At 39.6% G+C, this 27,443-nt stretch overlaps 1 protein-coding gene across 2 annotated transcripts in view; it reads right to left on the reverse strand.

The window, feature by feature from the left end:
* Positions 1 to 27,443, reverse strand: part of SPIRE1 (spire type actin nucleation factor 1) — a 132,209-nt gene that overhangs the window by 66,972 nt on the left and 37,794 nt on the right. For both annotated transcript variants that reach the window (XM_065831082.2, XM_071804269.1), the window contains exon 3: positions 8,002 to 8,244. In XM_065831082.2, coding sequence (XP_065687154.1) covers positions 8,002 to 8,244 — 243 coding nt within the window. The remainder of the gene's footprint in view (positions 1 to 8,001; positions 8,245 to 27,443) is intronic.

The following is a 27,443-nucleotide window of genomic DNA, read 5'->3' on the forward strand; positions in this document are numbered from 1 at the left end:
CCCAGCCCAGAATAAGACACTCCAATCTATCTAACCCCATGCTGATAGAAAGGGTGTTTCCACTGTTCTGTATGAGAATAATTAAAGAAAAACAAAATAAAACAAAACAAACCCCACGTCTTTTTTTAATAGGAAGACCAAAATCATCAGGGACAACTTCCTTGCAAGTACATTTTGTACAATGCAGTTCTAAGCAAAACCTCTCAAAATAAGCTTTGTGAATAGTGCAAAATTACTTCCACTTCTGTTTACCTTTCATTTGCATACTCCTCAGTTGTCATAAATCCACTTGCTCTGCAGCTGTTTATAAAGCCCTTCGCATCAAAACCTTATTATGGTTGTTAAATAATTTTATTTTAAAGCCAACAACATGGAGAAAATGCTCATACGTTCTGAAGACTCAAACATGCAGAGAGACATTTCTGCTTTATTTTGCACAGTCTGTCCTCAGCTTGGCCCCCTAGGCCCATACAGTACCGGAGCTTCAAACACTTTCATGGCTCAGCCAGCAGCACAGTTTGCTCCACCAGTCCTTCGGTTGTGCCTGCACAAACGTTTGAGGGGTCTTTCAACAAAATAGATGAAGGAACTGATGGAGTTTAAAAAAAAATCTTTCAGGATGCTTTGACTAAATATAGGTGACATGGAACCCAGCCAAGGTGACAGGACAGACAGAAGAAACACTCTGTGGTTTGGATGAATAACCATGATGTACAAGGCTTGCTAGGACAAGAGAAAAATATAATAGCAGGTTTATTGCATTTCTAAATCAGCCCAAAGAATGGTGAAGGAATAAGAAAATGCCTGTGGATGGGTCCTATTCAGTCAAGATGCATATATTCCTTTGTCAACCCAATCTCAGCAATTGTTTTCCAGGGAACTGTGTGACATCTGTGTGTCTTGTCTGAAGACACTGGGCAGTTGATACAAAAAGGTGTACACTCAGTCACCTTTGTGAGGGTAAAAGCCCAAAAGGGAATGTTTTTAAGTCCCTGAGCACAGGACATGAACACTGGTCCTTGGGATTTTGGTGCTGAACTCAGAGGTCCCACTTCTGTCAATGCAGCACAGACAGAAAGGGTGTCCTGGGAATGTGCCAACACATGTCCTCTACCTGCTCAGACCAGCACCATGAAGGTCCCTTCAGAGACCCAAACTCCCCAGGGGCATCCACCTGGGGCTGCCCTGTCACAGCAGTACGATATGGAGGTGTGTTCACAAGACCATTCTGAGAGATGTCTGGGTTTCTTTCTAGCTTATGTCCCCCAAAGACTTAAACTACAAAATGGAATAGCTAAAGGAGAACTTGTCCCCACAGAACTTAAGAGGTACAAATATTAGGTAATTCCACTTTCACGGACACAAACAGTTAGGAAAGGAGGTTCCTCAATGTTACAAAAATGGTCTCAGCACCAGGTCTCTGTGGACAACTGAAGATCCAGGGGTAGAAGGTAATTAATTTTTGGTTAAGACAACAAATCAAGCTCAAGGATTGTGACAATAAAAGTGAGGGGAAATGAGGACTTCCAACCTACTGCAATTTCAGTCTTTCTCCCCATCAACATATGGAGACACAGATCGCCTTTTTCTAAAAGAAGATGCATCAAGATAAAGACTAACGTGTGACATTTAAGTACACTAAGAACAGGACTCAAGAACAGAGTTGATCACTTGTCTTTATTGAGCGCCATGATTCTACAAATGCTCAATGTTGTTGCCTTTCTTTTTAATATAAAATGTAATTACAGCATCTGGGGCATTGATCATCATCTCAGTAAGGTTCCACAATATTTGCTCAAACATTAACTCAGGCAGAGTTGCAGGATACACTGCAAGTTGCTTGTTTTGAAATGAAGCATAAATACTGTTCTGTAGACTCATATAAAAATGCTAAAACCAACCCAGCCTTAAACAGAGTTACACTCACAAAGTGGCTTCTTACTAATTTTAACCTCATGGACTAGGCAAAATTATGGGCCTTTGAATTCCAGTAACATGAACTCCTTAACTGCCTGTCATAAACAAATTCCAAGACTTGTTTTTAACTGCATTTTCTGGTTCCTGACAGGTTCTCATACTGTACTTACATGGGGTCATACCACATATATGATAATAATGTATGTCCTCAAACTCAGAGGGAGCCTCCAAAATAGACCTAAATGTAGATGATCTTATCCCGCCTGTAATTGCATGAAGACAGAACATACTCTCCTTCTCCTCTCTAACTCTACACACGCCACAGATAGTTGATCTGTAATACCATCAGAGTACTCAAAACACAAGCAGATCAATATCACCACTGTAATTTTCAGTTCCTTCCAGGTGAAAGAAGTCAGTCATATACTTGAACTACCAAGACACATGAGTCAGCTTCACTATCAGGTTTCTCATTTTAAAGACCATGCCAACACTTAAAGGGCAATTAAAATATGTGAAACATGGGGGGATGGGGTTGACTGAAACATAACTTACTCTTCCTCTTTGCTTACAAGCAAAGCACAAACACGAATTTCTACCAATAAAAATATTGCAAGGCATAATCTTGTTTACATTTGTAGCGAGATAACACAATACTGCACATGCTGCTCTGCAAATAATTTTCATACAAATTAAAAGGTCAGCATAAAGATTTCCTAAGTACAAGTTTTGTTCACTGTGGGACCTGGGTAACTAATTCAACTTTGCACAGCACCAGTTGCACAAGAGTTAATTTTTCATCAGAATGAATGAACAAACAGTATTGCTGCACTACCTAAAACCAACTACTCAGGTAAGGTCTGGGAGCAGAAGCCACTGTGCACCAAGAACCATCCACCTGTATTTGCCTCTGAGACAAGAAGGTGTGGCTGGGCTTCAGATAAGGTTCCTGTTATAGCAGAGTTAACTTTTGGGATGAAAGGTGAACGTAAGTAAGAACAAGATATTGGTTCAGGAAAAATGCTGCCTCCTAATGTATCTTCTAGCAGACCTGCAGAAAAAGGTAGCAGAGACAGTGGCAAAGGTTAGTGTCATAACTTGCAGATACTGCTGACAACACCTCTGCTCTGAAGCAGAGCTAAGCTAACGTCTAGTACTGGCAGTAATGATTTGGCTATGATGACATTCAACATGGAAGAAATGGCAGGGCTAGGGCTGGGATGGCGGTATAGCCCAGCAAATACCAGCACAGAATAAAACCTGCTATCAAAGGGTAATGTGGCTTTACATACATCTGTAATTGAAGAGACTGCTGGCCTAGAATAAAGAATAATACTTGAAATGGGTTTAAGGTTGGGGCTCAGGCCAGCAGATATTGATAAACTACAGCTTAGAAAGCACCTCCGGGTTAACATGAAAAGTGGTGCTGGCTTAAATCATCTGACTGCAGAGATCTGTGCGACAAGGAGTGAGAAAACATTAAGATTAGGAGTGGAATTAGGGTTTGAGCATACTTTGGAAGAGGTTGAAAAACTGCATCATCTCATTTCAGTATCACGGATGGCCACACACTGTGATAAAGGTGCCACATGACAGGACTTGACACAACTTTGGCAAGCCCAACACTGCCCAGCATGCTGGGCCTACCCTGTCTATAACCTCTGTTGACCCAAGGCTCCCCAGGCTGTACATGTCCTGTCACAGACTCACAGAATCATTTGGTTGGAAAAGACCTTTAAGATCATTGAGTCCAACTGTTAACCTAGCATTGCCATGTTCACCACTAAACCATGTCCCTAAGAACCTCATCTACATGTCTTAAAAACACCTTCAGGGATGGTGACTCAACCACTTCCCTGGGCACCCTGTTCCAGTCCTTTACAAGCCCTTCTGTGAATAATTTTTTTCTAATATCCAATGTGAACCTTTCCTGGAACAACTTGAGGCCATTTCCTCTGGTCCTATTGCTTGCTGCTTGGGAAAAGAGACTGATGTCCTTGTTGCTACAACCCCCTTTCAGGAGGTCAACCTGATGGGTTCTTGACCCCTTGGATGACTGTATATGTAAACTTCTGTCCTTCTGTATCTGCACAGTGAACCTGGCACTCCCGAGATGTATAGATTTCCTATACCGTATGTGCACAGTGTGTATGTACTGTGGATGAGGGCAGGGAAGAGGGCCTCAAACAAGGAAAGCATCTGTCTGAAAACATCAAGTCCTTACTGTCTCTGTTTGTCCTTTCATTTCCGCTAGGGTTGCCATATCCAAAATACATCAAAGACTAAAAAAGTTATGTGTTTGGAAACTGTCATCTCCTCTTTTCATAGATGCATTTTTAAAAACAGTGGATCAAGTCTGTGCAACAGGTTTGTCCTGCCAAGGAAATTAAAAACCAAATCAGCCCAATATACCAAGAAGCAGCACAAAAGCTTGTCTGTGTCTTCTCCAAGGAGAAGCTTTGCCAATTATTTATCTTGGCAGTACTATTTGGCATTTAGCCTTTTCCCAGTTCTTGCAAATAGGTGTCCACCACATTACTCAGCATTTTCCGTGCTAGGGGAGGGTTCAGGATTGACCTTGCCTACTTCACATTACAGAAAAAGCCAATACATATCTTATCTAGCTCTGCGTTTTAATCACAAAAATGGGCTCACACACATTAGTGATTAATGGTGAAACATTCAGCACTACCGGCAGACAGGCTTTGAACCTGACAATGACACTTTCTGGAGAAAGACAAAACATATAATCACATTTCAAGGACAAAATAATGTCCATACTGGAGACTAAATAGTTGAAAACTTTAAAAATCAATATAAGTAGCTCACAGCCCATCTCTACCATTTTCCAAGCTTGCAATTTAGAGAATGCAGGGTAGGCACGAACGTCACTTGCCTAATTCAATGAGCAAATCAGATTCAGCATTCACTACAAACTGCAGAAGAGGAAGCTTCACAGTGAGACTGGCCAAAAGGGAATTAGAATAATTGAGCCTTATGGTCACAAGACCACACACTACTGTTGTGAAACAGTCACTGGGTAAATAAGGGTGTAGCCTGCAATGCAGTTTATTACCACTGCTGGAAAACAACAAAAAAAAGTCCACACAAAAAAACTGGTCTTACCCCTGAAAAGGTACCAAGAAAAAAAGTACCTTACAAATCTGCACTCGTGTCAAAAACATGGCAGAATGATGCTGCCATTCTAGTACTGTTAATGCAGTAATGACACAGAGTAGAGAATAAAGGCAAGTCACAGAGTTAAGCCTGCAGCAAATAATTTAGGCAAAAGCAAGAACAGCAAGAAAAGAGAATTCCAAGGGATGGAGCAGTAAAAGTTAGGATGATGTAGAAATGACAGCTGAACTTCACTAAGGTGAAGTGACAAAAGCAGTACATTTCCAGAATGATAAAAAATTAGCAGTGATAAAAGTTAAAATGCAAGACACTGATCTTAAAAACATTTTAAAAAGCAGGTACCTCAGACTAGCAGAGATACGCATTAACAAAGCAAAACCAGAAAGATGCCATTCGGTAGCTTTAACAGTTGAAACCTGACTAAAGATTTTCCTATCCTTTTTGTATTCCAGGGATGCGTACCAGTGTAACTGAAGGAGTTAGCTGAGCAAAGTTTTGCGAATTTATCTTATTTGCAGAAATCAAGTAAAGAACTTGCAGAATAACTTCTACAAGCCACTGCCCTCTGTTCTGTGTATACAAAGGTCTCATCTGCCCCTGCACTAAGCAAAACTTTCCTTAACAATTCAACTTTGACTGTGCCACCAATTCGTGGCATTTTTGCCAAACCGGCGGCAAAGAGGATGTATTACATCTATCTTCTATGTAACAGCATGCTGTTTGGAGCAGCTCCCAGGAGGGCTCAGCCAGGTGCTGCTGGTCACATCTAAAGAAGGTGACTGGGTGACAGGGAGCAGCAGGGGGAGGAATGAGCAAAGCACCTGCCCGCAGCCAGGGCACCGACTCAGCACGGCTGGGAGTGGCAAGGGATTGAAGTGGGGAGCGCTTCATCCAGCCAGGCTGTCCCATCATCAGTGACAGAGACAGTGGAATCAAGTGCACCTTCAGCAAGTTTGAGGGCGACACCAAGCTGAGTGGTGCGGTTGACACACCTGAGGGATGGCATGCCATCCAGAGGAACCTGAACAAGCTCAAGAAGTGGGCCCATGCAAACCTCTTGAGGTTCAGCAAGGCCAAGTGCAAGGTGCTACACCTGCATTGGGGCAGCCCTGGTATCAATACAGGCTGGGGGAGGAAGGGATTGAGAGTAGCCCAGTGGAGAAGGACTTAGGGTACTGGTGGATGGAAGATTAAATATGAGCCAGCAATGTGCACTTGCAGCCCAGAAGGCAAATCATACCTTGGGCTGCATTAAAAGCAGTGTGACCAGCAGGTCAAGGGAGGTGATTCTGCCTCTCTACTCTGCTCTGCTGAGACCCCATCTGGAGTCCTGTGTCCAGCTCTGGAGCCCTCAGCACAGGGAAGACATGGACCTGTTGGAAAGGGGACAGAGGAGGCCACAAAAATGATCAGAGGGCTGGAACAGCTCTGCTGTGAGGACAGGCTGACAGAGTTGGGGCTGTTCGGCCTGGAGAAGGCTCCGGCGAGACCTTATTGTGGCCTTTCAGTACTTTCAAGTGGCCTATAAGAAGAATGGGGACAGACTTTTTAGCAGGGCCTCTTGTGATAGGACAAGGGGTAATGGTTTTAAACAAAAGGAGTGGAGATTCGGGCTACAGACATGAGGAAGAGATTTTTTACAATGAGGTGGTGAAACAGTGGCCCAGGTTGCCCAGAGAGGTGGTAGATGCCCCATCCCTGGAGACATTCCAGGCCAGGCTGGACGGGGCTCTGAGCAACCTGATCCAGTTGAAGATGTCCCTGCTCATTGCCTGGGGGTTGGACTAGATGACCTTGGAAGGTCCCTTCCAACCCAAACCATTCTATGATTACAGGGGAGCAAAATGTCGTTTCATTCATTTCTCCACGTGACCCTTGCTCCTCTGAAGGAGGGAGAAAAAACGAAGGCATTGAGCACTTAGCATTATTTCTGATGCAAGGAGGATACAAAAGCATCTCAAGCAAAAGTTACTCCCATCCTGGTCTCCTAAGAACTTCTGTCATTACTGTCAACCCATCAGAAGTGGCAGGTTTTAGTGGGGTTTTGTTTCTGCATGCAAATGTGTCCTGGTGTGGTATCCAGGACACTCTTCTAGCCTCAGCTTCCACCACTACACTCTTAACTTCTGTGACACTGCAAGCTCCTGGTCCTTAGATGTAACTTGCATTTATAAAGAAGCAATATACAGGGTTCAATCCCCTGGCACAAGTTAACATACAATTTTCCAAACTGCATTAATCCCTCAGATTATTTATGAGGTAAACCAATTATACAGGTTTTGTCAAAATACGTGTTTATTAATACTTTTGTCTGTACTAAGAGCTCGCTGGGCTCTAAAATCTGTACTGAAGACTACTCTAAAGAAAACAGAGGGTTAATACTTCTAAATGATTGTTCACAGTAGCCCAGATAACATTAAATGGCCTGTTGCAATTAAAAGTCATAACCTATATTTCCAAATCTCACAACTCAGGTCAAGAATTGCAACCATAGCAATTGTCAAAGAAATCCTGTGTCCTGACTCACTCTATACAAATAAGCTACTCTTATAAAAGCCCTTCACTTCTCTGCTTCAGTAGAGGAGGGTGGCAAAGGAAGAAACTGATAAGGAATAATTAAACTAATACTGCACTAATGAAAAGGTGAATTAATTAAAATACACCATGAAGTATCCAAGTATACACAAAGTAATTCAACAGACATTACACTGGAAGGCTAAGTATGCAGTGCAGGGATGAAAACAGAACGTGATATTAATGGCACATACAACGATGAAGTTGATTAAATACTGCTTCATGTCATTTTTGAAAGCAACCCTTACAGAATGACCAGGAAAATAAAAATATTATAAAGCCAGTATCACACTAGGCAATAACATGGAAAACAGGGTTGATTTTCTCATAGATAAAACCAATGAAATATCATGTAATTGCCCATTACTGTACCTTCATGACATCTTTATAGGAATGAATGGCCTCAACTTCCTCTTTGTCATCATCATCATCATCATCATCTTCCACTCCTTCATCCAGAGCATCATATCCTTCATCCCTACTCCCATCTGTTTCTGTGGTGTTAGTCATGTGGTCAATAAGCTGCTCCAGTGGAGGACTTAATTCCCGCTCTTCATTATCCTTCAAACCATAGTCCAGGGCTTTATATATAATAATCCCTAGTGATTCAATAACCTGTAAAAGTGGAAAAGAAATGTTTATTAATGCCACTTACATGAATGAATAGGTCATTCTAGGAACACCCTTTTATGGTGTCTTTATAACAAACTTAGCAACTGAGAGGGCAATAAAACATCAAACTTAAAGAGAAACATGATCCTCTAATACCTACAGCAGTATTTCAGTAATGCAGCACAGAACATGCAAGAGCAAGTCATACCACATACCTACTGCGTTCTTATTTCAAAGTTTGAAATAAAAATTCATAATTTAAAAACAAAGCAGGACCTTTTTAGATTATTTTCTTTTTCCTTCTAATATGAAAAACCTCAAAATAATTTACTCAACCTTTTTTTAAGACTATATTACATGCACAAGACCTTTTAGGATGCGACAGCGGGGAAGAAATTAAAATAAAGAATAAACTAATGTGAGATGCCTCTCTCCTCCCACAGATTAATGACACTTGGGAACTGCCCTTCAGTTTCTGCATCTCTTCATTGACCTGACAGGTGTCTGGACACAGCTGTGGACATCCCAATATTGACTTGCTGAGCACTGGGAGATCAGCCCACAAGAATTCCTTTGCCTGTTGCACAGTTGGTGAGGGCACACGTATTCCACCGAAACTACCAACAACTGGATGTCATACTAATGAAGCAGGACCTTGATTTTTAATTGAACTTAAGGCTTCTCTTTTTTGCTCTGTCAAGGGTAAAGCAAACAGACAACCTCTTACTCAGTATAAGCTAGTGAAAAATGGTCATGAACATCCCCAAATGTTAAATTGACTCTAGCGGTTTACACAGCAAAGTATTTTGGGTCTGAGAGGCTGGAGGTTAGCAAAGACTTAAAATGATGTCCTATTAATTTATCAAGACAGACAATTTAATGAACTAGCTATAGTCTGACAGCTTTACACTTGCAAGCCTCATTCCTCTGTTGAGATTACTTTGCAGTGGAACTTTACATTGCAAGACAGCGGCTAATAAATAAACAAACATAAAAAACAATTAACAAATCTCACCCTTCTATAATTTATTTCCAATAATTTTGATAATTCAATAGAAGTAATTTTTCTATGCTATATACATATTTGGAAAAAATTCTTAAAATGTAGTTAAGTGATCAGGCAAATTAATGGAGAAAAATTTGTCTTGGTTAATTCAGTTCAAAGAACAGCTTCTGACTTGGGAAACACTGGTGGGACAGCAAAGTATCCTAAGGAAGCATCACTGCTCAGCTCTCATACCATTCCCCGGACTTCTGCCATGACCCCCTTTGGAGGCAGGACACTGCACCATGTAGACCTTACAAATAGCTATAACAGATCAAACTTGTGTTTTGCAGCATATCTGGTTTGCCTCTCAGAGAAGCTATTTTCCCACAGCTGTCTTGTCAACCTTGCACTGTTCTAAAAAATAACCTGAAAATGTGAAAATTTCACAAAATATAATATATTCTACTGGTAGATACGTATGTTTCCTGTAACTCAGGTTCTGAGTACAACCTTAACATACACCTCTTCAGTAACTGAAAGGGAACGAAGAATAACAAGTTAATTCCAGTTTGAAGTAGACCTAAATGAAAATGAAGCAGAATTGAATAATTGCTTTGATATTTTAAACACTTGGGAGTAAATACAATGTGAGTAATCTCTAATACAATCTACATTCGAAAGAGCTTTGCATACATGAGGAGGACTGCGATGTTCAAATTAGATGCAAAAAAATAACATCTTGTGCCATGCAGTGACAGCTGCTGAAGACGCTTCTGGATTTTGCTGCACCAACACTTCAAAAAAATATAAAGTGGGGGACATACAAAGAAAGTGTGCATGCTCTGCCTCCTCTGGTTTGGGAAGAGGATTAAGGCATTCAAAAGCACCGTGGCTAAAGCTGGATGACAGCTGCTGCTTGCTTTGATGTATCAGCAGTGGAGTTTTGCAGTTCAGTAATAAGGTTTGTGCATTTTTATGTACCATGAACAGATTTCATAATACATGCAAAGCTGACACAACACAAAAACCAGCAACGGCACCAACTCAGACCTATATTTCAGTCTCTCAGCTCCTTATTTAGGAGTCGTGATCAAAACCGTATTTATTCAGCGTCTGTCAGCATCACAGATTCTTCTTGCCGAAAGACAAAGCAGCAAACACCTGAACTGAGAAACTTTGCTTTGCATTAAAACTGAAAACATTCAGTTGTTTCAGTAACACTGGTTTACCCAGGATCTTGTAAAACCACACAAGTGGCATACGAATCCCAAACAAAAGTCACAGAATCCTCAACACTTCTTCACGTGGACAAAACTACCAACGCAGTTTCACACACATAAAACTCCTATGCCTGTATAACTGGAAACAATATACAAGGTTAGACAGTCAGCTCATTGGTGCTTAAATGCATGAGTGCTGTCACTTTGCCTCTAATACAAATCAAATACAAACAAAAAAGGAAAAGCTTTTCACAGCTGAATGGATGAACTGATAAGTACACAGGTTTTTGAGTTGCATAATCAGGGACTATCACTTTTTTTTTTTTTTAAGCAGTTCTAAACTGCAGTATTTGCTAATTTCACACAAAATAAATACTTCTGGCACCTAACAAGTGACAAGCACTGGCATAGTTTTCAATATATGTCAAAAAAAATAAAAGGGGGTAAAAATGGACCTAGCCAGGCTCTTTCAAACTACGGAGTTGTACATGAACACACCAAAACAACCGCATGGCACTGAAGTAAGTGCCAGCACTGATGAAAAATAATGTTGCTCAATTCAGATGGAAAAAAAAAAATAATCTGTATCTTGAAATTTAGAACTCATTTGTTCCTGATAGTTTAAAATTTTAGTGAAGGACCTGACCTTTGCAAATCAGTCAGTGGCTAAATAACTTTAAAAGATAAACAAGGAAGTCTGTATTATTATGCTTTACACCTTCTCACCAAGTTCTTTTGAAAGTCATGGCTTCAGACCAAAAAAAAAATAACCCCAACTAAACAACACATCAACATTTCCCACAGACTGAACTTGTACTCTGTTGTGCTTAAATCATTAGAGAAAGGGGAATTTTGTCTCACCATATGTGAGCATTCTTTCAGTTTCCACACCAGTATGGCCTAGTATTATACTGTTCTTTTATAGCAAGTTGTGATAAAGTTGCTGGAGCTCTTAGACTTCAAACATGATGTAAAAACAATATCCTCACGCTCCTTTTATACATGCAGGAAAACCCAGACAATTCAGATTATTTTCATACACCAACACCGCATGGAACTTTCCATTCCATATACCTTCCTCCAAGACATTAAGACATGCCTCTCAGAAGGGGGTTCATTAGGGTTTTAAACCTTGTATATGACACAAATTATGTTCTTCCAATGAACACCGCAAATTGAAAATTCTCAAAAACTCTTCCCCTCAACACGTACATCTCTGACTTGCTGAATGAAGCATAGATGAGACCAGGCAGAACCCCCAGGTCATTCCCCCCCCCACACAACAGGGCACTCTCTCAGTTTTCATCCCCTTCCTCAGCTTTGCCTTAGTTTTTAAACACAGCAACAAAGCCTAAGGACAGGCTTGTACTTAGAGCAGCGAAGGTTTTGCATTTTTTTTTGAGCTCAAATGCCTGTGCCTCCCTAAAGTTCTCCCTTCCTCCAAAAGCCACTCAGGTTTTGCATCCTTAAATTGGGATTAAAGACCCTGTAAAAGTTCCAGCTCCCAAGGTGAGTCAACTAGCTTTGAACTTTCCCACAGGGACCTCAGATACGGCAGCCAGCCACAACAATATTTGCATTGCTACTGCACTGTCTTTCAAGCATTTGCATATTTCTTTTAATTGAAAATGTACACTGCAATTATTATTTTTAAGTGCTCCTATTTCTTACCAGCAGACCTTCAACACAATTTACGAAGGAGAATCACCCTGCCTTGCGGGAAGCGCCGTGACAGTGCCGGGCTGGTGTTAGCCACGGCACTCCTTGGGACACAGCACCTCCGCCACCACCCCTGGAGTTAGGTAGCGCTTAGTCAACCTGCAAAGACAAACCCGTCCTGCTGCCAACTTTCAGCCAGCCTGGAATCGTAAGACATATGCAAACATACCCGTAGACACCCCTGAAGCCAAGAGTTATGTACCTTAAATCTTTGGTGGCACAATTAGAAGACACTTGAGCATGCAAAAATTTTTATGCTAGAACTCTGTAATACAGTCCAAAAGACAGGTGTGTCAAAATTTTATGTAAACCCAACTGTTTCTCTCCAGCTAGATGAGTAAGCTATCACCCTGTTACTGTCTCCATCTATAACAAAACAATTTTCCTGTTTCTTCAGTATCTAATTCCGGAACTGAAAAAAACATGCTTTTAGGAAGGCTGAACTAATAATGGGGTTATGATAAACCAAAGTACACTTTTTGGCTATTTACCTCATCCTTAGATGACCTACATAACTCTTAAGAGTATGTCATGGAAGAGCATGTTGAAATAGGTTGCTACAAGAGATGCATTGCTGTCACTGCGTACCTCAGCTATACTAAGGTAGTTTTTACCACAACATTCCCTGGTGGAAACAGGCTGGCATTACTCAGGTTTTAATATTATAGCTGGGGACATTGCTAAATTTAAATATGACCTTCGCTAAATTAGAGCAACTTGCAACTGACTATCAAATGAGAACAGTGAATAAAACTTCCAAGCGCTTCCAGGTAAGCAGCAAAATTCAGAATATTTCCAAAATCAGAATAAACACTCATTTCCAGAGAACACAGACGTAAGACACAGAATCATTTAACTTCTGGGTGATGTTGGTTTCCTACTGAAATAATAAGATACTGCTTTCTGCAAAATAATGAGCCTTGCTTTTTAAGACAAAGTAGTAATGAAAGCAAAAGAAAAAAATCTAAGTATGTAGAGTCTAGTAGAAAATAAATAGCAAAGGATATTAAATACATCCTTTTAACAAAATTCAGTCTGTTATAGATACATTCAGAGTCAGGAAAATTTCTCCACCATATTCAGGGGAGATCTTTTTCAAAGTGATTTTGTATCTGAGTCTTTGAATGCACTAAGCGGGTAGAGAGACCTACTTACTGAATTCTTTTTACTATTCAGGAAGAACTCCTGATCAAAGACCCAGAAGGAGCCTAAAATATACAAAGGAGATGCTAGCTTTTGGGGGCTTTGTTTTGTTTTTTTCTCCTCAAAGAGAAAATGTAAAAATTTTAGCAGTTAAATGTTGTTGGACTCAGCTGCCTCTAATAAAATAGCAGTAATTTAAGCTTATTTTGGCTCAAGTGCAATATATCCTTCCAACTCATCCAACGGCTCAGATAATTATAAGCACGTTTTCGGTTGTTCAGGTTTCACTATAGATATTATCTAAGGAGAACTATCATTTCTTAGCATAAATGAAAGCAAAATTCATGCCATTGTATCAGTCTCAACTTACATTTTATCTGCTGCATTAAAACACCGAAACAAAAACCTTGTTTTACTTCCAGTTTTTGTTCATACATCATAATCCTCAAGATTAAGACAAATTGTTACTCCGTTATTAAGGAATTTATCCAGCCTGAAGGAATTTCACCAAAGTGACAGTTCATCCCCAGAGAAAAACAAAATTTAATTCCCTGATTTAACTCCGGAGACTCCAATAATAGCTAAAACTCCAGTACAAGAATTAGGTGCAATAATTAAGTAACGCAGATGATACAAGTCAGTTGAAAGTTCTTAAATATACCTCTACTCATATAACGGTTTTAAATACAGGCCATGTTATCCCTACCCCATTTAAGTAAATGGCAGAGATGGCGAGGACCTTAAGAATTCTAAGCCTGGAATATATTTGCTGAAACAAATAGGCAGAACAGGTATACTGTTGAATTTTAGGCACAGTATCTCGTGCCGATATTTTTAGAACATTTTATTATCACAATCTATAAATACAATTTGCTCAAAAACTTCTTTCCAAATCTTACTGGCTTCAGAATTAATTACATCAAAATTACACACAAACGCCAAGGTCTATGGAAATGTTATTTGGAAATATCAAGAGAATATACGCTTTGTATCTAAAGTCAAAGACGCAAAATCAGACCGTGTCACAAACTTCTGCTCTAGTTCCCTTCTCATATACATCAAAGCCATAAAATCTGCTATTACTCTTCAGTGTAATGCTTCTTGCACTGAAGAGGTAATAAAAGAGGTAATAAAAAAAAAATTCAATCCCGAATTAATCTGATAAAACAACAGGTAGTATTGCTACATCATAATACTACACTACCCAACCAAATAAATTATTATTCTTTTCAACACACATAACCCTTCAGTATTCCTGACCTTACTAAAGAAAGTCAAGTCCAAAGTTTTTGTTGTTGGTTTTGTTTGGGTTGGGTTTTTTGGTTTGTTCGCTTGCTTGTTTTTAATGATGAAACATAGTTCAACATATATATCTAGTTTTATACAGAAATAGAAAGCAATCAGGTGAACTCCTCAAGTAAATCAACAGGTGCAAACACAACCAGGCCACAGAAACTCCAATGGGGTGGAATTGTGTAAGAGGTAGAAATTGCCGTTTATCCTATGACCCTTTTGAATAAAGCTTTATCTAAACTACCCGAGAGTACCACATTAACTACAGCAAAAGATGTGAGAGAGAGAAGTGACCAGCACAAGGAAAACTGGTATAAAGAAGAGTGAAACTAGTTCAGTATCTCTGATTCTGAGAATTTGTGTGTGACTGGTTTAAATTCGGCTGATACTGCATACATGGTTACAGTCTGCAAAACAAGTTATAGATTAAAGAAAATAAAATGCTTACAGTAGCTTCGATTCAGTTCAGTTTCAGTAGTCATGAAGCAATGCAAAATCAATGCCACTTTTATTCAAAATACCTACACAGTTCAACTAATCTACTCAAAAAGTCAAGTTTGCATTAACTTCTCAGCCTTCTCACAGGTTTCCTTTAAACCATTACAGCTGTCTGCTACAGGCTTGGCCCCCATTTAATAAATCCAGAAACTAAAGTGACTAAACACCCACTGCAATGTAAACCATCTCCTCCTATGAGTCAAGAACTTTCTCACACCTATTTTCCCCAAAATTAACTACTGCAAAAGACAAGTAAACAAAATACCTGTACAATGAAAGCTATTCTTTTAAATACAGATTTTTGATTAGTTAACATTTAACATCTGCATGTATGTCTTATAAACTTTACAGCAGCAACTCTCAACAGACTTTAGAAAAATTAGGCTGGTTTTACCAAATTTGTCAGAGGTATGTCTGCATTTCAAGCCTTTCAGAGATGATCAACTTCACAGAAAGAGATGAAGCACCTGAACAAGTTCACCCAGTTGGGAACATGGCACCTCTTCTGGTTTCACTGCAGCTTTCCTAAAATCCATCTTCTTCCATTCCTAAAAAAATATGTCATCCTGACCAACTCCTCCTGTCAGCCAAATTGTTGTAATTCCAGGATTTCATTCCTAAACTCAATAATGTCAAGAAACAAGCTCAAATGCAACCACGCCACAGGTCCTTTTTAAAGCCATGTGCCACAAAAGAAGGCTGACATATGCTGCTGTTTTCTAATGGCTGGAGTATTCATTAACTACACGAAAAGCAACACAAATTTAATACTGTTTGCCTTAAAGGTACTGAATATTGATGGAAAGTCAAACAACCACTGATAAGGTTGTGATTTTCATCCCTACCGAAGAAGGAACTTCTGAGATGTCTATGGGATGCTGGCATTTATTACACAGCCCCTCAAGCCGAACCATGCAGAGCTACCTCCATTATCCTGTGGAAGAGCACTCTGCCAGACCTAGGTAGACATTTATAAATTACTTCTTTCCTAAAGAAACTAATGGGAATTCACAGACACGGCCTGTAAACAAAAAGCTAAAAACCAGAGACTCTTACGAAGAGGTTTTTTGCTAATCAGCTTTGCAAGGAAATAGGAGGTTGACATTAAGGACATGATGTGAACATTAAATACGTGAATTTTCACATGGACTATTATGATAGTCCAAGGAGTTACTGAAGTACCAGACAGCTATGCATTTAGGTCACGTATGATGCCTAGCTATGTCACACTAACATAACACAGCAGGCTGACAAAACCTCTGCAAAGCTCCTGATTTTATGAATATTCTTCCACATCCTCTTTGCCATAAGCAACAACATTGGGTACCGGCATTTGGATCAGTGGCATTCAAACAAATACTCCTCCAAGAGTGAATGCCTAAGTGAACATGAAATATTTTAGTGATGAGAAAAGGGAGATACTGCACAATTACCTTTGAGCCCTCACAATGGCCTTGTTGGAGAAACCGGCAGTTGCTAGAGTAATTCAAGAAAGCACCAGTAGGTACTGTCGACAAGTTATCTACTCACAACAAGTTATAGGCTTGACATTATTTTTTAGGTCTGAAATTCAGATACAATCACAGCATGGAAGACTGACTTACCCTACACCAAAGAGAAACAGAACACGTGGCCAAGCCTCAGCAGAAAGCTGCTACCAGCTCTTCGGGCCCCAGAGAACCCATTTATGAAATGACACTCCCAGTTTTCTGTTTCCTTCACTGTTCCTCCTGAACAGTGAAATCCTCCCAGAAGAAATACACGTTAAAATACACCTCTATCCCAGTGAAAGGTTATTGATATAGAAAACATACGGTTTATAACCTCAGGCATGAAGTACCATAGCACAAGATATTCCAGCACCTGCCATCTCCCAGTCATCAAAGCACTCAACTGTGACAGTTTATTCCTGGATTACAAACTGCTGAGCATTGTTTTATTGCTCTCTGCCAATAATGATAATATTCATGTATTCCAGTACAGTGATGAAAAAGATTTGCTTACACTCACAGTTTAGAGGTGTTATGCTATTTCAAATAAAATGCATATGCATTTTTTGCATGGATCAAAAAAACCTGAAAAATGTAACCAAAGCAATTCCCAACTGGCTGGCTGCAAAAAGCTGTATCACACAGCCGGATTTTCTACAATGGTCAGAACTTGGCCTTCTAATAAAGTAAGGATGTTAGCCAGACAATTTATTTAGCTGTTTAGTTAGCAGCCAAGTTACTAAATATCCAGCCATTGTGGAAGAGGGATTAATTCCAACACTTACATCTATGTAAGCTGCACAGGTACTTGGGAACAAAAAAAAGGCTAAAATAAAAATAATGATAATGATAATAATAATAATAATAATAAAAGGTATATGCATACCAATTAACTGGATTGCTGCCTCAAAATATATAGTGAAATTCTCTGTCCTATTCACTGCATTTTGCGCTGCTTGGAAAACTTGCAAGTCACATAAACTTATACCTAAAAGAGCAGATTCTAAGTTTCTTCTGTGCTGAGACCCTGTTAAATGGATGTGCCGAAGTTATTTAGTGTACAAGCCACTCTCCTGTCCTCAGCCCAAGGAGAAACAAGACGTGTAAAGATGCACATCGGAAGTAACATGGTAGCAAGGGGAAAGGGGCAACACCAGGGCAGAGTGACCTGTCATATCCATAGGACCACTATAGGAGCGCTCTAACATGGTTCTACACTGTTCATCCCCAGATCAAGGATTCACTCCGAGCTCCTCACAGCTGCCTTGCTGGCTTGCAAAGAACAAGGCCAAGCTCAGGTGTACAGGGAGTATAAATTCCTTTGGACTTGTCATACTTCGGAAATTAATATGATGCTCCACTATTACCCTGTCTTTCTAGCCAGATAGTCAACCTTTAAATGACAGAATGGGATCCCTGCCTGGAAAAAAAAAAATCAAGGTGTTACATTCACACTATGGCAAGTTTCCTGATTTTGAAAACATCACACTTTTTTTTTTTTTGTAAAATATCAATTACAACTCAGAGTTTAGAATTTCCAGGTAAGTGATGTCCCAGCACCCCTAGGTCAGAATGCAGTCGCCTCCACAATTTCCATAACACAAAATAACCAAAGAATTCCAGTCCTAAATTTAGCTTCATCTTTATGCCCTCAAACTCCCCAGCAAAATGAACTCAACTGCCGTCCCTGAGCACACTGTAAAACATGGGCATTACAAATTCCATGCAGCACTTGAGCCAGTTTCAAATCTAGGAAGCATATGGGGCTGAAGGTCCTGTTGGGTTTTCCTAATTGCTCATTTCTGGTGAGATCTCACACTTGTCACTTCCCGTCTCCTGTAACAGTTTTGCTTCCTGTTCTATGAGGATATTGACCCATTTTCAAAGCTTTGGATGAGAAGTGCTGTGCAAGTTTAAATGATATTTCTGCATGTCACACACAGAGGCTTAAAACCCAGCTGGAAGTGCCTCTAATCATCCACTTTTCCCTGTGACTTTTGTTTCCTATAAACCAGGGGAAGGAAAAACGAAGAAAAGTCCATGCCTGAGGCTAATGGTTAGGCTTATCAGCTGGGTGCAATGCAACACACGAATCTGCTTTTCTTTGAGAATATAAAGCAAGACGTACAAGTGATTTATTTAAATGTAAGTATAACAGCACAGGTAGCCAGAGAAAACAGCTACTAAAATTAGACTATCAGATTGTTCTAAACTTCACAGGAAATAAATCCTGACAGCATCATCCCTTTGTCTTGTTATACCAACATAATTATACCTACCAGCCTGCACTTTAGAAAATTAATGTCTTGAACTTTAAGAAACAGGAAAAATGGCAAAGTTTTCATGATTTTTGACACTGTGGATTTAAATGTTGATCCTGAAATTAATTAAAAATAATTAGGGATTTGTAATATCCTTTAAGATTTTAACATTTTTTACAAACTCGATCGTATCCAGAGACCCTTTTGGGAATACCTTTGTAACACGCACAGCATGACAGTTCATATTATAGCTCAAAAAGAAACAACCTGGCAATTTCTAGACCAAGCAAAATGAAAAGAAGGTTGTTTCTTCAGACAGTTCTCTAACAAGTGAAATCATTTTCCTGGAAGGAATTTCTATTTTTTTTAAAAGGTAGCAATGTAACAGTCAGAAGTTCCATTACAGAAGGAACACTAAATTCTGCTGGACTTCCATAGGAATGGTAGCTTTGGAATAGCAAGACCATTCCTGCCTAGCCAAGAAACAAGTTCCTCAAAAGTAACCTCCTTAAATCGCAGAGACAACCATGAGATTCCATCAGAGAATATTTTTTCTCGTTCTTTTATCTTGTAGCCCCCCAAAACTTTAAGAAATGTAAAAATAAAATAAAATTATCATTGTATTACAAACATAAGCCTAGATTTCTTTAACTAAATGAGCACAGTCATCAATACTCTTGAAGGAGTTAAAGGTCTTCAATCAAATCAGTTTGAAAGAACATCTACTCAACTATCTCCAGGGAATCAAACATGCAGTACTTCAAATGCCAGTGAACAACTTATGTCTGTGAATTCAGGAGCTCAGCATGATGGCAGAATTTGTTTTTATTTTCTTCTCGTTAACCCTTTTGTAAGGCTTATATTTCTCCTTTGTCCAGTCACCCTGTGCTTCATTAAACTGCATATTCTCATGTAAACTACAAAACAGGCAGCAGCATGTAAATGTCAGCTCATGGGCAGGTGAAACCTCACGAAGGAGGGGAGCTTTTTGTAAGGGTTGGGAGCAGGAGTGAGTGTTGGACAAACTGCAACACCACCATTTCGGAGAACACGGGTTTTAAGGAATAACTAGTACTTGCTAGAGCGGGGGGGGGTGGGTGGGTGTCATCCTCACCTCTCCACCTGCTCTTTGCTACCATAATAGCGGTGTGTTGCAATGGGGTCTGCCGGATCCCAACGCTGACTTTAATGAAAAAAGTCATGGTAAGGAGGAGGGGGGCAGAGAGGGGGGAAGGGAAGGGAAGGGAAGGGAAGGGAAGGGAAGGGAAGGGAAGGGAAGGGAAGGGAAGGGAAGGGAAGGGAAGGGAAGGGAAGGGAAGGGAAGGGAAGGGAAGGGAAGGGAAGGGAAGGGAAGGGAAGGGAAGGGAAGGGAAGGGAAGGGAAGGGAAGGGAAGGGAAGGGAAGGGAAGGGAAGGGAAGGGAAGGGAAAATAAAAAGAGAGAAGGGAAAATAAAAAGAGAGAAGGGAAAATAAAAAGAGAGAAGGGAAAATAAAAAGAGAGAAGGGAAAATAAAAAGACAAAAGAAATCCCCAACAACCCCTACCCCCAGTTCTCTATGCTACCATATGCAGTCTCTACGCATGTGCATACACATTCCATGCTCCCATACATCAGCTTTGGCTTCAGGCCAAAAGGAAGCATTAGCACTGCAGAAACCCCAAAGCTATACTTACAGATAAAAGAAATGACTGTTTTAACTGGAAGAGCTAAAATTAGCCTTAAAAAAAGAGTGACAGTATGAGTTTTGCCATAACCATTTAATGTTTTTAGATCAAATGCTTGGTGTAAACATAATCCTTTCTCTGACAATTTTGCTGTGTTTTTTCAATACACTGACTTCCCTGATCTCCAGTTTTACCTATGAACATTGCTTTTTACCAAATACTATGACAGTTAGAGCTGGGAGGAGGAAATGTTAGAAGGTTTTTCTTTGTATATTTAAGATTTTTTAAAAAGGTTTTCTTTATTTTAAAATTATTACATAAAGATTAATCAAGTCAACCAAAAGCAAGACACAATAAAATAAAAAATACTGGAATAATAATATTACTTTAAATTAACAATTATTAGTAAAAGAAATCTAATGACATTAAAGCAATTTCATAGTGGAGCCAAATACTCCAAATACAATGTTTTCTTTTAGATTTTTTTTTTTAAACGAAATTAAATAAAAACCCCTAAAATCAAATTTCTAGGGATTTTCCCACTACACTTCAAGGTGTTTTTACAGAGTCATACATGACATTCAAACAAAGCCCAGGTGCAAAGGAACAAGCAGACTGGAAACACAACAACCCTCTCTGCTCATTGCCCTCATCTAATTAAGCTAATAAAAAGTATTCTACCAGAAGATACCAAGCTTTTCTCTGTCCCAGAAAGCCCTCTATTTTTAGATGGTAAAACTGGGGGAATGAACGATGTTAATAATAATTTTAAACACACCTCCCAGCTAAAACATTTATTCCATGACTTGACAAACCAGTGGCACTACATAAGTGTCTGACCTAGAAACTTGTAGAAAATAAATTCAAGAGCATTTTTTTTTCTTTATGCAGAAGGCACACCTGGAACTGTGGATTCCTGCTCATTAGAAAGCACGGCCTCGGGGAGAAACTTCTTCCAGTGAGCAGATGCTTCAGTACTTGCTGCTCATATGGGAACACACCATGAAATATGAAATGTTGGGCAGGATGGCCAGCGGCCACCACAGAGACAGACTGCAACAATTCCTGAGAAATTTTTAACTGAAGGCAAGACTTCATATTCTTACAGTATATGTGATCTTTGCCCAGATCTCTCTGACTGTTCGACTACAGCTAATTTTTTCTGGGCTGATTTACAGCTGCTTCCTCCAGACATACCTCATCTTACTATGAAACATCCAGTTAAATCTCTGTTAGAGTATTTTGTTCTTTTCCAAAGCATAAAAAACTCTGGTCGAATGCTAACATTTAGCTGTTCTTAACAGCTCACTTGTCACTGTTTCCCAAGGAACAGTAGTCATTAAACCTAGGAGAAGAAGCTTGAGATGACTATGAGACCTACCAGGTCTACTCTGAACATTTACCAATTTTGCAGTATTCATTACTGAGGGCCCACATTTACACCTCCTGTTCAGTCACATTTTTGGGCTACAGCTTTAAAGAAACACTGGACCCATAAACAAGCACTTTCTTCTGTAACTCACTAATTAAGAAGTAACTGCTTACGAATTATAAACATGTATGAAATACATTCACAGTCCTGTTTCTGCATTCATTACTCATCCCATGATGAATGTGGTACAAAGTAGAATGATGTTTCAGACTTAGAGTGGGTTGCTAAGCTGAGAATGAAGCACCCACAGTCACTAAAGTGTGCTTTGGTACTTCAGTTTTCAAGTAAAATGGGCTTTTGTTCACCTTACTAAAACAGAGTTTTGACCAACCACTTTCTTCTTTGGGCAACTCACATCAATTTCTATGTTAACAGATCAGACCAGCACTTTTTAAGTCAACCTCCCCATCATCTTTCTTGGAGCTTTTGGGATGCATCACGGAGCACTGTGCACAATGATGAAGCTAAAAGAGAAGATGAACCCACAAAGCTCACCTTATATACTCATTTTCCTGATGGCACACCCAGCCTAAGGCTCTCAGAAGAGCTAAAGTTTCTTTTAAAACCATAAATGTCAATAATTCAGATATTCTAAAGAAAATAGCCTGGTTTTTCTCCTTTAACAACATCAGTATATTTTCTTCCCGATACACAGTTGTGAAACTGCAAGTTAATTATCATCAATATAAAATTACCAGAGGAATGTAACATCTAAGAAAGAATATGGAGCTTTGGATATTAAAAGGTGAAATAATACAGATACACCTATACTGCAGTTCAAATCAACACCTTCTACCCACTCTTCTTCACTCTGTGTGAAGGAAATCATACGCAGAGTAGGCAATGAATACTTTATGTGAAAAAAAGAGGTGGTTTAACATTAATGATAAACATTTGGTCTTCTTTTTAAATAAATACCAGTGTGTAAACACATGTTGTTCATCAATCTATTTGTCTTCTTTTAGGACATCTACGTTTCTTACTTCAGGTCCAATTTTAATGGGACTACAGATCATGAAATACGGATGAAATAAGGTTATAGCTATATGCTAAACATTTACAACACCCTGTGAATAATTAAGGCACTGTAATTATGATCTCCCAAGCCACACCTTTCCCATACAGGATGTTTTTCACCTGTGTGGTACCCAGCATGCAACTCAGGCATCTCGTCTCTGCTGAGTCCCTGCTTGCTGAGCAGAACCCTGTGAGATGGGAGTGATGCTGGAGATGGAATTCACCACGGCTTGGCCACTTCTACTACCAGAATGTGGATACATCTTCTAGTACCTAAAAGAAGGGATTCCAGAAGGCCAGAGGGGTTCTGGATTCTCTGCACTCACCAAATCTAGTCCCTCTTTCCACCTCGAGGTTAAATTACTTAATATTTTTCAGTCAGCAACTGGGAGAAAAACATCTTCTCAATAGAAGCCAAACATGGACTGCAAGTTAAATTCTCAAAATGTTTTCTTTCATTCATAACCTAAAAAAGGCAGGAAAGGAGGTATATGAAAAGAGCTACTTACAAGAAGTGACATGCTGGAGCAACATACTGGAGTAAGAATATTCCCTATCAAAGAGTTCCTCAGGGCAGAAAATAAGGCTTCTTTCGTCTGTCCTACAGGGCCTCTCAAACACTAATAAGCACTTGCTTCATGACAAAATATATCAGATTATTTTGGACACTATACAATAATATTTTTTAATCTCATGTCACAATAGTTGATAAATTCACTCTGCTCTACCAAATGCCTCTTGTTTACCAATACACTTTGCAATAGGTTAAAAAATCCCACACAGATTAAAAACTCCACATTTTTAACCCACATAGCCCTCACCCGAGATAACCTGCTTCCTATAGGAAACACCTGTATTTAAAAGTAAATCCTCAGATAACGTGTCATCTCGGAAAACCTGCACATGTGGTGGTATCACAGAACAAAGAGGAGTAAGGGAGCTTTTGAGGGATCAGAAGCAAGGGTGTGAAAGGGGAGGGGCGGCTGCAAGGGAACAGGGTCCTACGAGTAACCTACGTCTTATACAACCACTCACATATACAGGAAACTCCACTGATGAATCTCTGTGGGGAAAAAAAAAGGAATCAAAAACCCAAGCGAAAACTGATAACTCGTGTGAAATGCACCTGCAAATGCAGCCATTAACTGTGATCCAGGGTGCCTGAAACAAATGGTGATGGGAACATGAGGGGATGTGGTGCTCTGAGCCACTTCATCACACAGATCTTTACCAGAGAGATCTCTCTCAAAAGAGCATTTACTCCAAAGGGGAGACGACTTCTGCGCAGATCAGCATTTGTCCAACATCACCTTGAACAGTTTGCCAGGCCGGAGCTACGCTCCGAGAGACTATAAAGGACTCTAATGAGGACCTGACTCATAAAGCGGCATTGATGTACAAACCTACTTTACAAGTAGTTATTGTAGTTATTTCACAATGGCTGGCCTGTGAGATGCAATCTCAGGTGGTCTACACCTGTTCTGCAGGGCTCTGGGCTGTCAAGGTCAGGTATCTCGAGGTGGCTGTAACCTGAACTCTGGTGGAGTTCGGATAAATGCAGTTAGAGAAGAGAGAGCTTCAGTGTCTCCTGAGCATTCTATTCCAACAAAGAGCAAAGGGAAACAGAAAGTTTGTGTTGTCTTTTTCCCTTCTCTCCTGTCCCCAAACCCACAGGTATTGTTAGATGTCTAATTTTAGTTTCAGATAGCAGATATCTTTTTCATAGCTTCTCCATGCAAAATGAAATAACAAAGGGGGGTTTCTTCAAAGTTTAAAGGGCAGAAGAGAATCTGTTGAATCTCTTGCTGTTACTGCTAATTACAGGCACTAAATAGATTTAATTAGAACCAACGAAACAGAAAAACATATGTAATCTATGCCTTTGGCATAGCGTGAATCATGCAAAGGGCAATGAAGCAACTCCCTGCTGGACAATTCAATTAACTTTATTTTAAAAGGAACACTCTGATCAGGATTCAGCAGGGTTATTTGCAGTAACTGATATATGATCATTGTTATGAAGGATAAACTTTAAAACCACATTACATTTTGAGACAGTAGATCATGATACATTAAAATCTTGCTATGTGAGCACAAGGGGCTTCCTATTGTGATTGAATGGGAAACACTGATTTTGACATTTCCCAACTCTCACATGCATGAGTTCATAGGTTTTACTTCATGAAAGCAAGAAGTAAGAAAAGGTGGTGGGAGAGCTGAAAAAAATGAGCTCTGTCAAAGCATTACTATCAAGACACCTGTAAAATTGTAACCTTTAAACCAGAACCTAAGCACAATACAAGGCTGCTATTGTTTTATCCTTGGCAGACATTTGCTGAAGGAAAGTTTTCCCTGATACTTTTGACCACAACACTCCAAAAGTGTGTGGCCTGTCTTTCACCCCCATGCTCTTCAACCCATTCTTTCCCATGTTTCATCTCCTAATGGAAAAAATGAAGATATATTGTGTTAAGATTGGGCAACCTTTTATTGGTAAAACTTTAGTCCTCCCCGCTGATTTGAAGACTGGCTTAAAACATGGGTGTCCATGGCTTTGGTTTCAGGAATGGCTTTTCTTAGTTTTTAAAAAAATCTTCCACAGTAGATCTTCATAAACGGCCAGAAGGCCAGCTGCACATACTTAGCACAGTCAGTCACTACATTTTATACCCCTCTTTTCCTGCAAGCCTGAATTGTAGGTGTAGGGCTGAAAAGGAGAGGTGTGAAACCACCTGAGCTGAAATGGAGATGAGTGCTTGAGGTGCTAAACAGCGCTAAATACTCTGAAGGTCAGGTTCTGGGTATTCAGAATGGGGCACCTAAAATTACATGGTCTGTAAAACAAGATGAAAACACTTTATGAAAATATACATTTATAAAACCTTTTGAAATTGCAGCAATTCAAACAATGGTAAAGTCCACGAAAGAGTTGACCCTTCTTTGAAAATTGACTTGAATAGTGCAACTATAACATAGGATGACTCAGTGAAAATCCTATGGAAAACCTGTAGGATGATGCAGACACAGAAAGGAACCAAACTGCTCTTGCAAAGCCACCATCAATTACAGGCATTCTTAGTTCGTGAACTCTTGAATTTGCAACCTTAAGTTTTTCCTTTTTAAAATGTGTGTGTGTACAAATAGTATTAAACACAGATCTTCCTTCAAAATTATATTTTGAAATATATCTGTGCATAGCCCACTGTACTAATGTTTTAACACGCATGCACATACAGCATGCACATGTGTAAGTGCACATGTGCACAGACACACAGAAGCACCATTACCTACAGCAGTAAACAGTGTTCCCATCTACCCCCTGCTATGGCTTTGAAGCTAAGCTGTTTATTTTAAAAGAATGAACCTACTCTATTTACTCTGGAAGCTTATTGGGAGCAATTTTACACCATAACAGTTAGAGGGATAATTGCTTAAAAAAATAAAAGGTTTGCCTTTTTCTGAAGACCATAAAATGGTCAACCCTCTGTCTAGTGCCTGAGTATTTCACAAAGTAGAGACCAAACCTGTACTTGAGTGGTTTTATTCCTGGGGAGAAGCTACTACAGAGAAGACAGGCAGCCTTTGAGATAACGCCGTCTGAACCCATTTAGGCTTTGAACTTAGGCAGCCAGATTTAAAGCCGCACCCAGGATGCGAGCGGCAGCTGAGATCAATGCAGGGCGCAGGCATGGCCCTGAGCGCTCTCAACAGTAGAAGAGTAAAATTGGCATTTGTTCCCTTCATGTGGCCTCTTAGTCACGGACTGGTGAGCTACAGATACCATAATTCAGCCCTTCACAAGACTATTAACCACAGCCCAAGAAGCAGTCAAGAGGAAGGAGTTTAGAGCCCCATCAACAAAAGGTATCAGATGTTAACCAGCACCACTTGTTAGCAGCTTGCTTTAAATTAAAACTAATAATCTGAAGAAATTATGCAAGCTTTTCTTAACTACCAACTGCTAGTACCACCTACATATTTCAAGCATTAGGTCAGTTCCACAGAGCTTGTGAAAATCAGCTTAATTTTAGCAAGTCTTGTTTATAAGTGCTTTACAGTGTGATTACTCAAATGGTAAATTCAAGCATAGTTTGAACATACTGAAGCTCCATTTATGAAATTTGACTTTCAAAGGTATTACATGAAATTAATTAGGAAAACAGTAATTATCTGGAACATAGTAACAACATTTTTTAAATGAAACACTTAGCAAATTCACAGCTATCCAGAATTAGGGTGTTCATGGCTAATATATCTAATATACTGCTGTTCTTGGTGTTCCTTTGGTTGGTTTGGTTGCTTTTTTTTTAAAGGAACAGCCATAAGGCCTGTTAAAAGATGAACCTTTATAATCCTATCACTCTTTCAAATTAATGATGCCATACAGGGGGGAAGAAAAGAGCAATTATTTCTAGACATTTAACAGACTTAATGTTTTTAAAATAAACTCTTAATAAGAACATGAATGAACGTGTG

The sequence above is a fragment of the Patagioenas fasciata genome, chromosome 2 (genome assembly GCF_037038585.1).
Source record: "Patagioenas fasciata isolate bPatFas1 chromosome 2, bPatFas1.hap1, whole genome shotgun sequence".
Taxonomy (NCBI): domain Eukaryota; kingdom Metazoa; phylum Chordata; class Aves; order Columbiformes; family Columbidae; genus Patagioenas; species Patagioenas fasciata.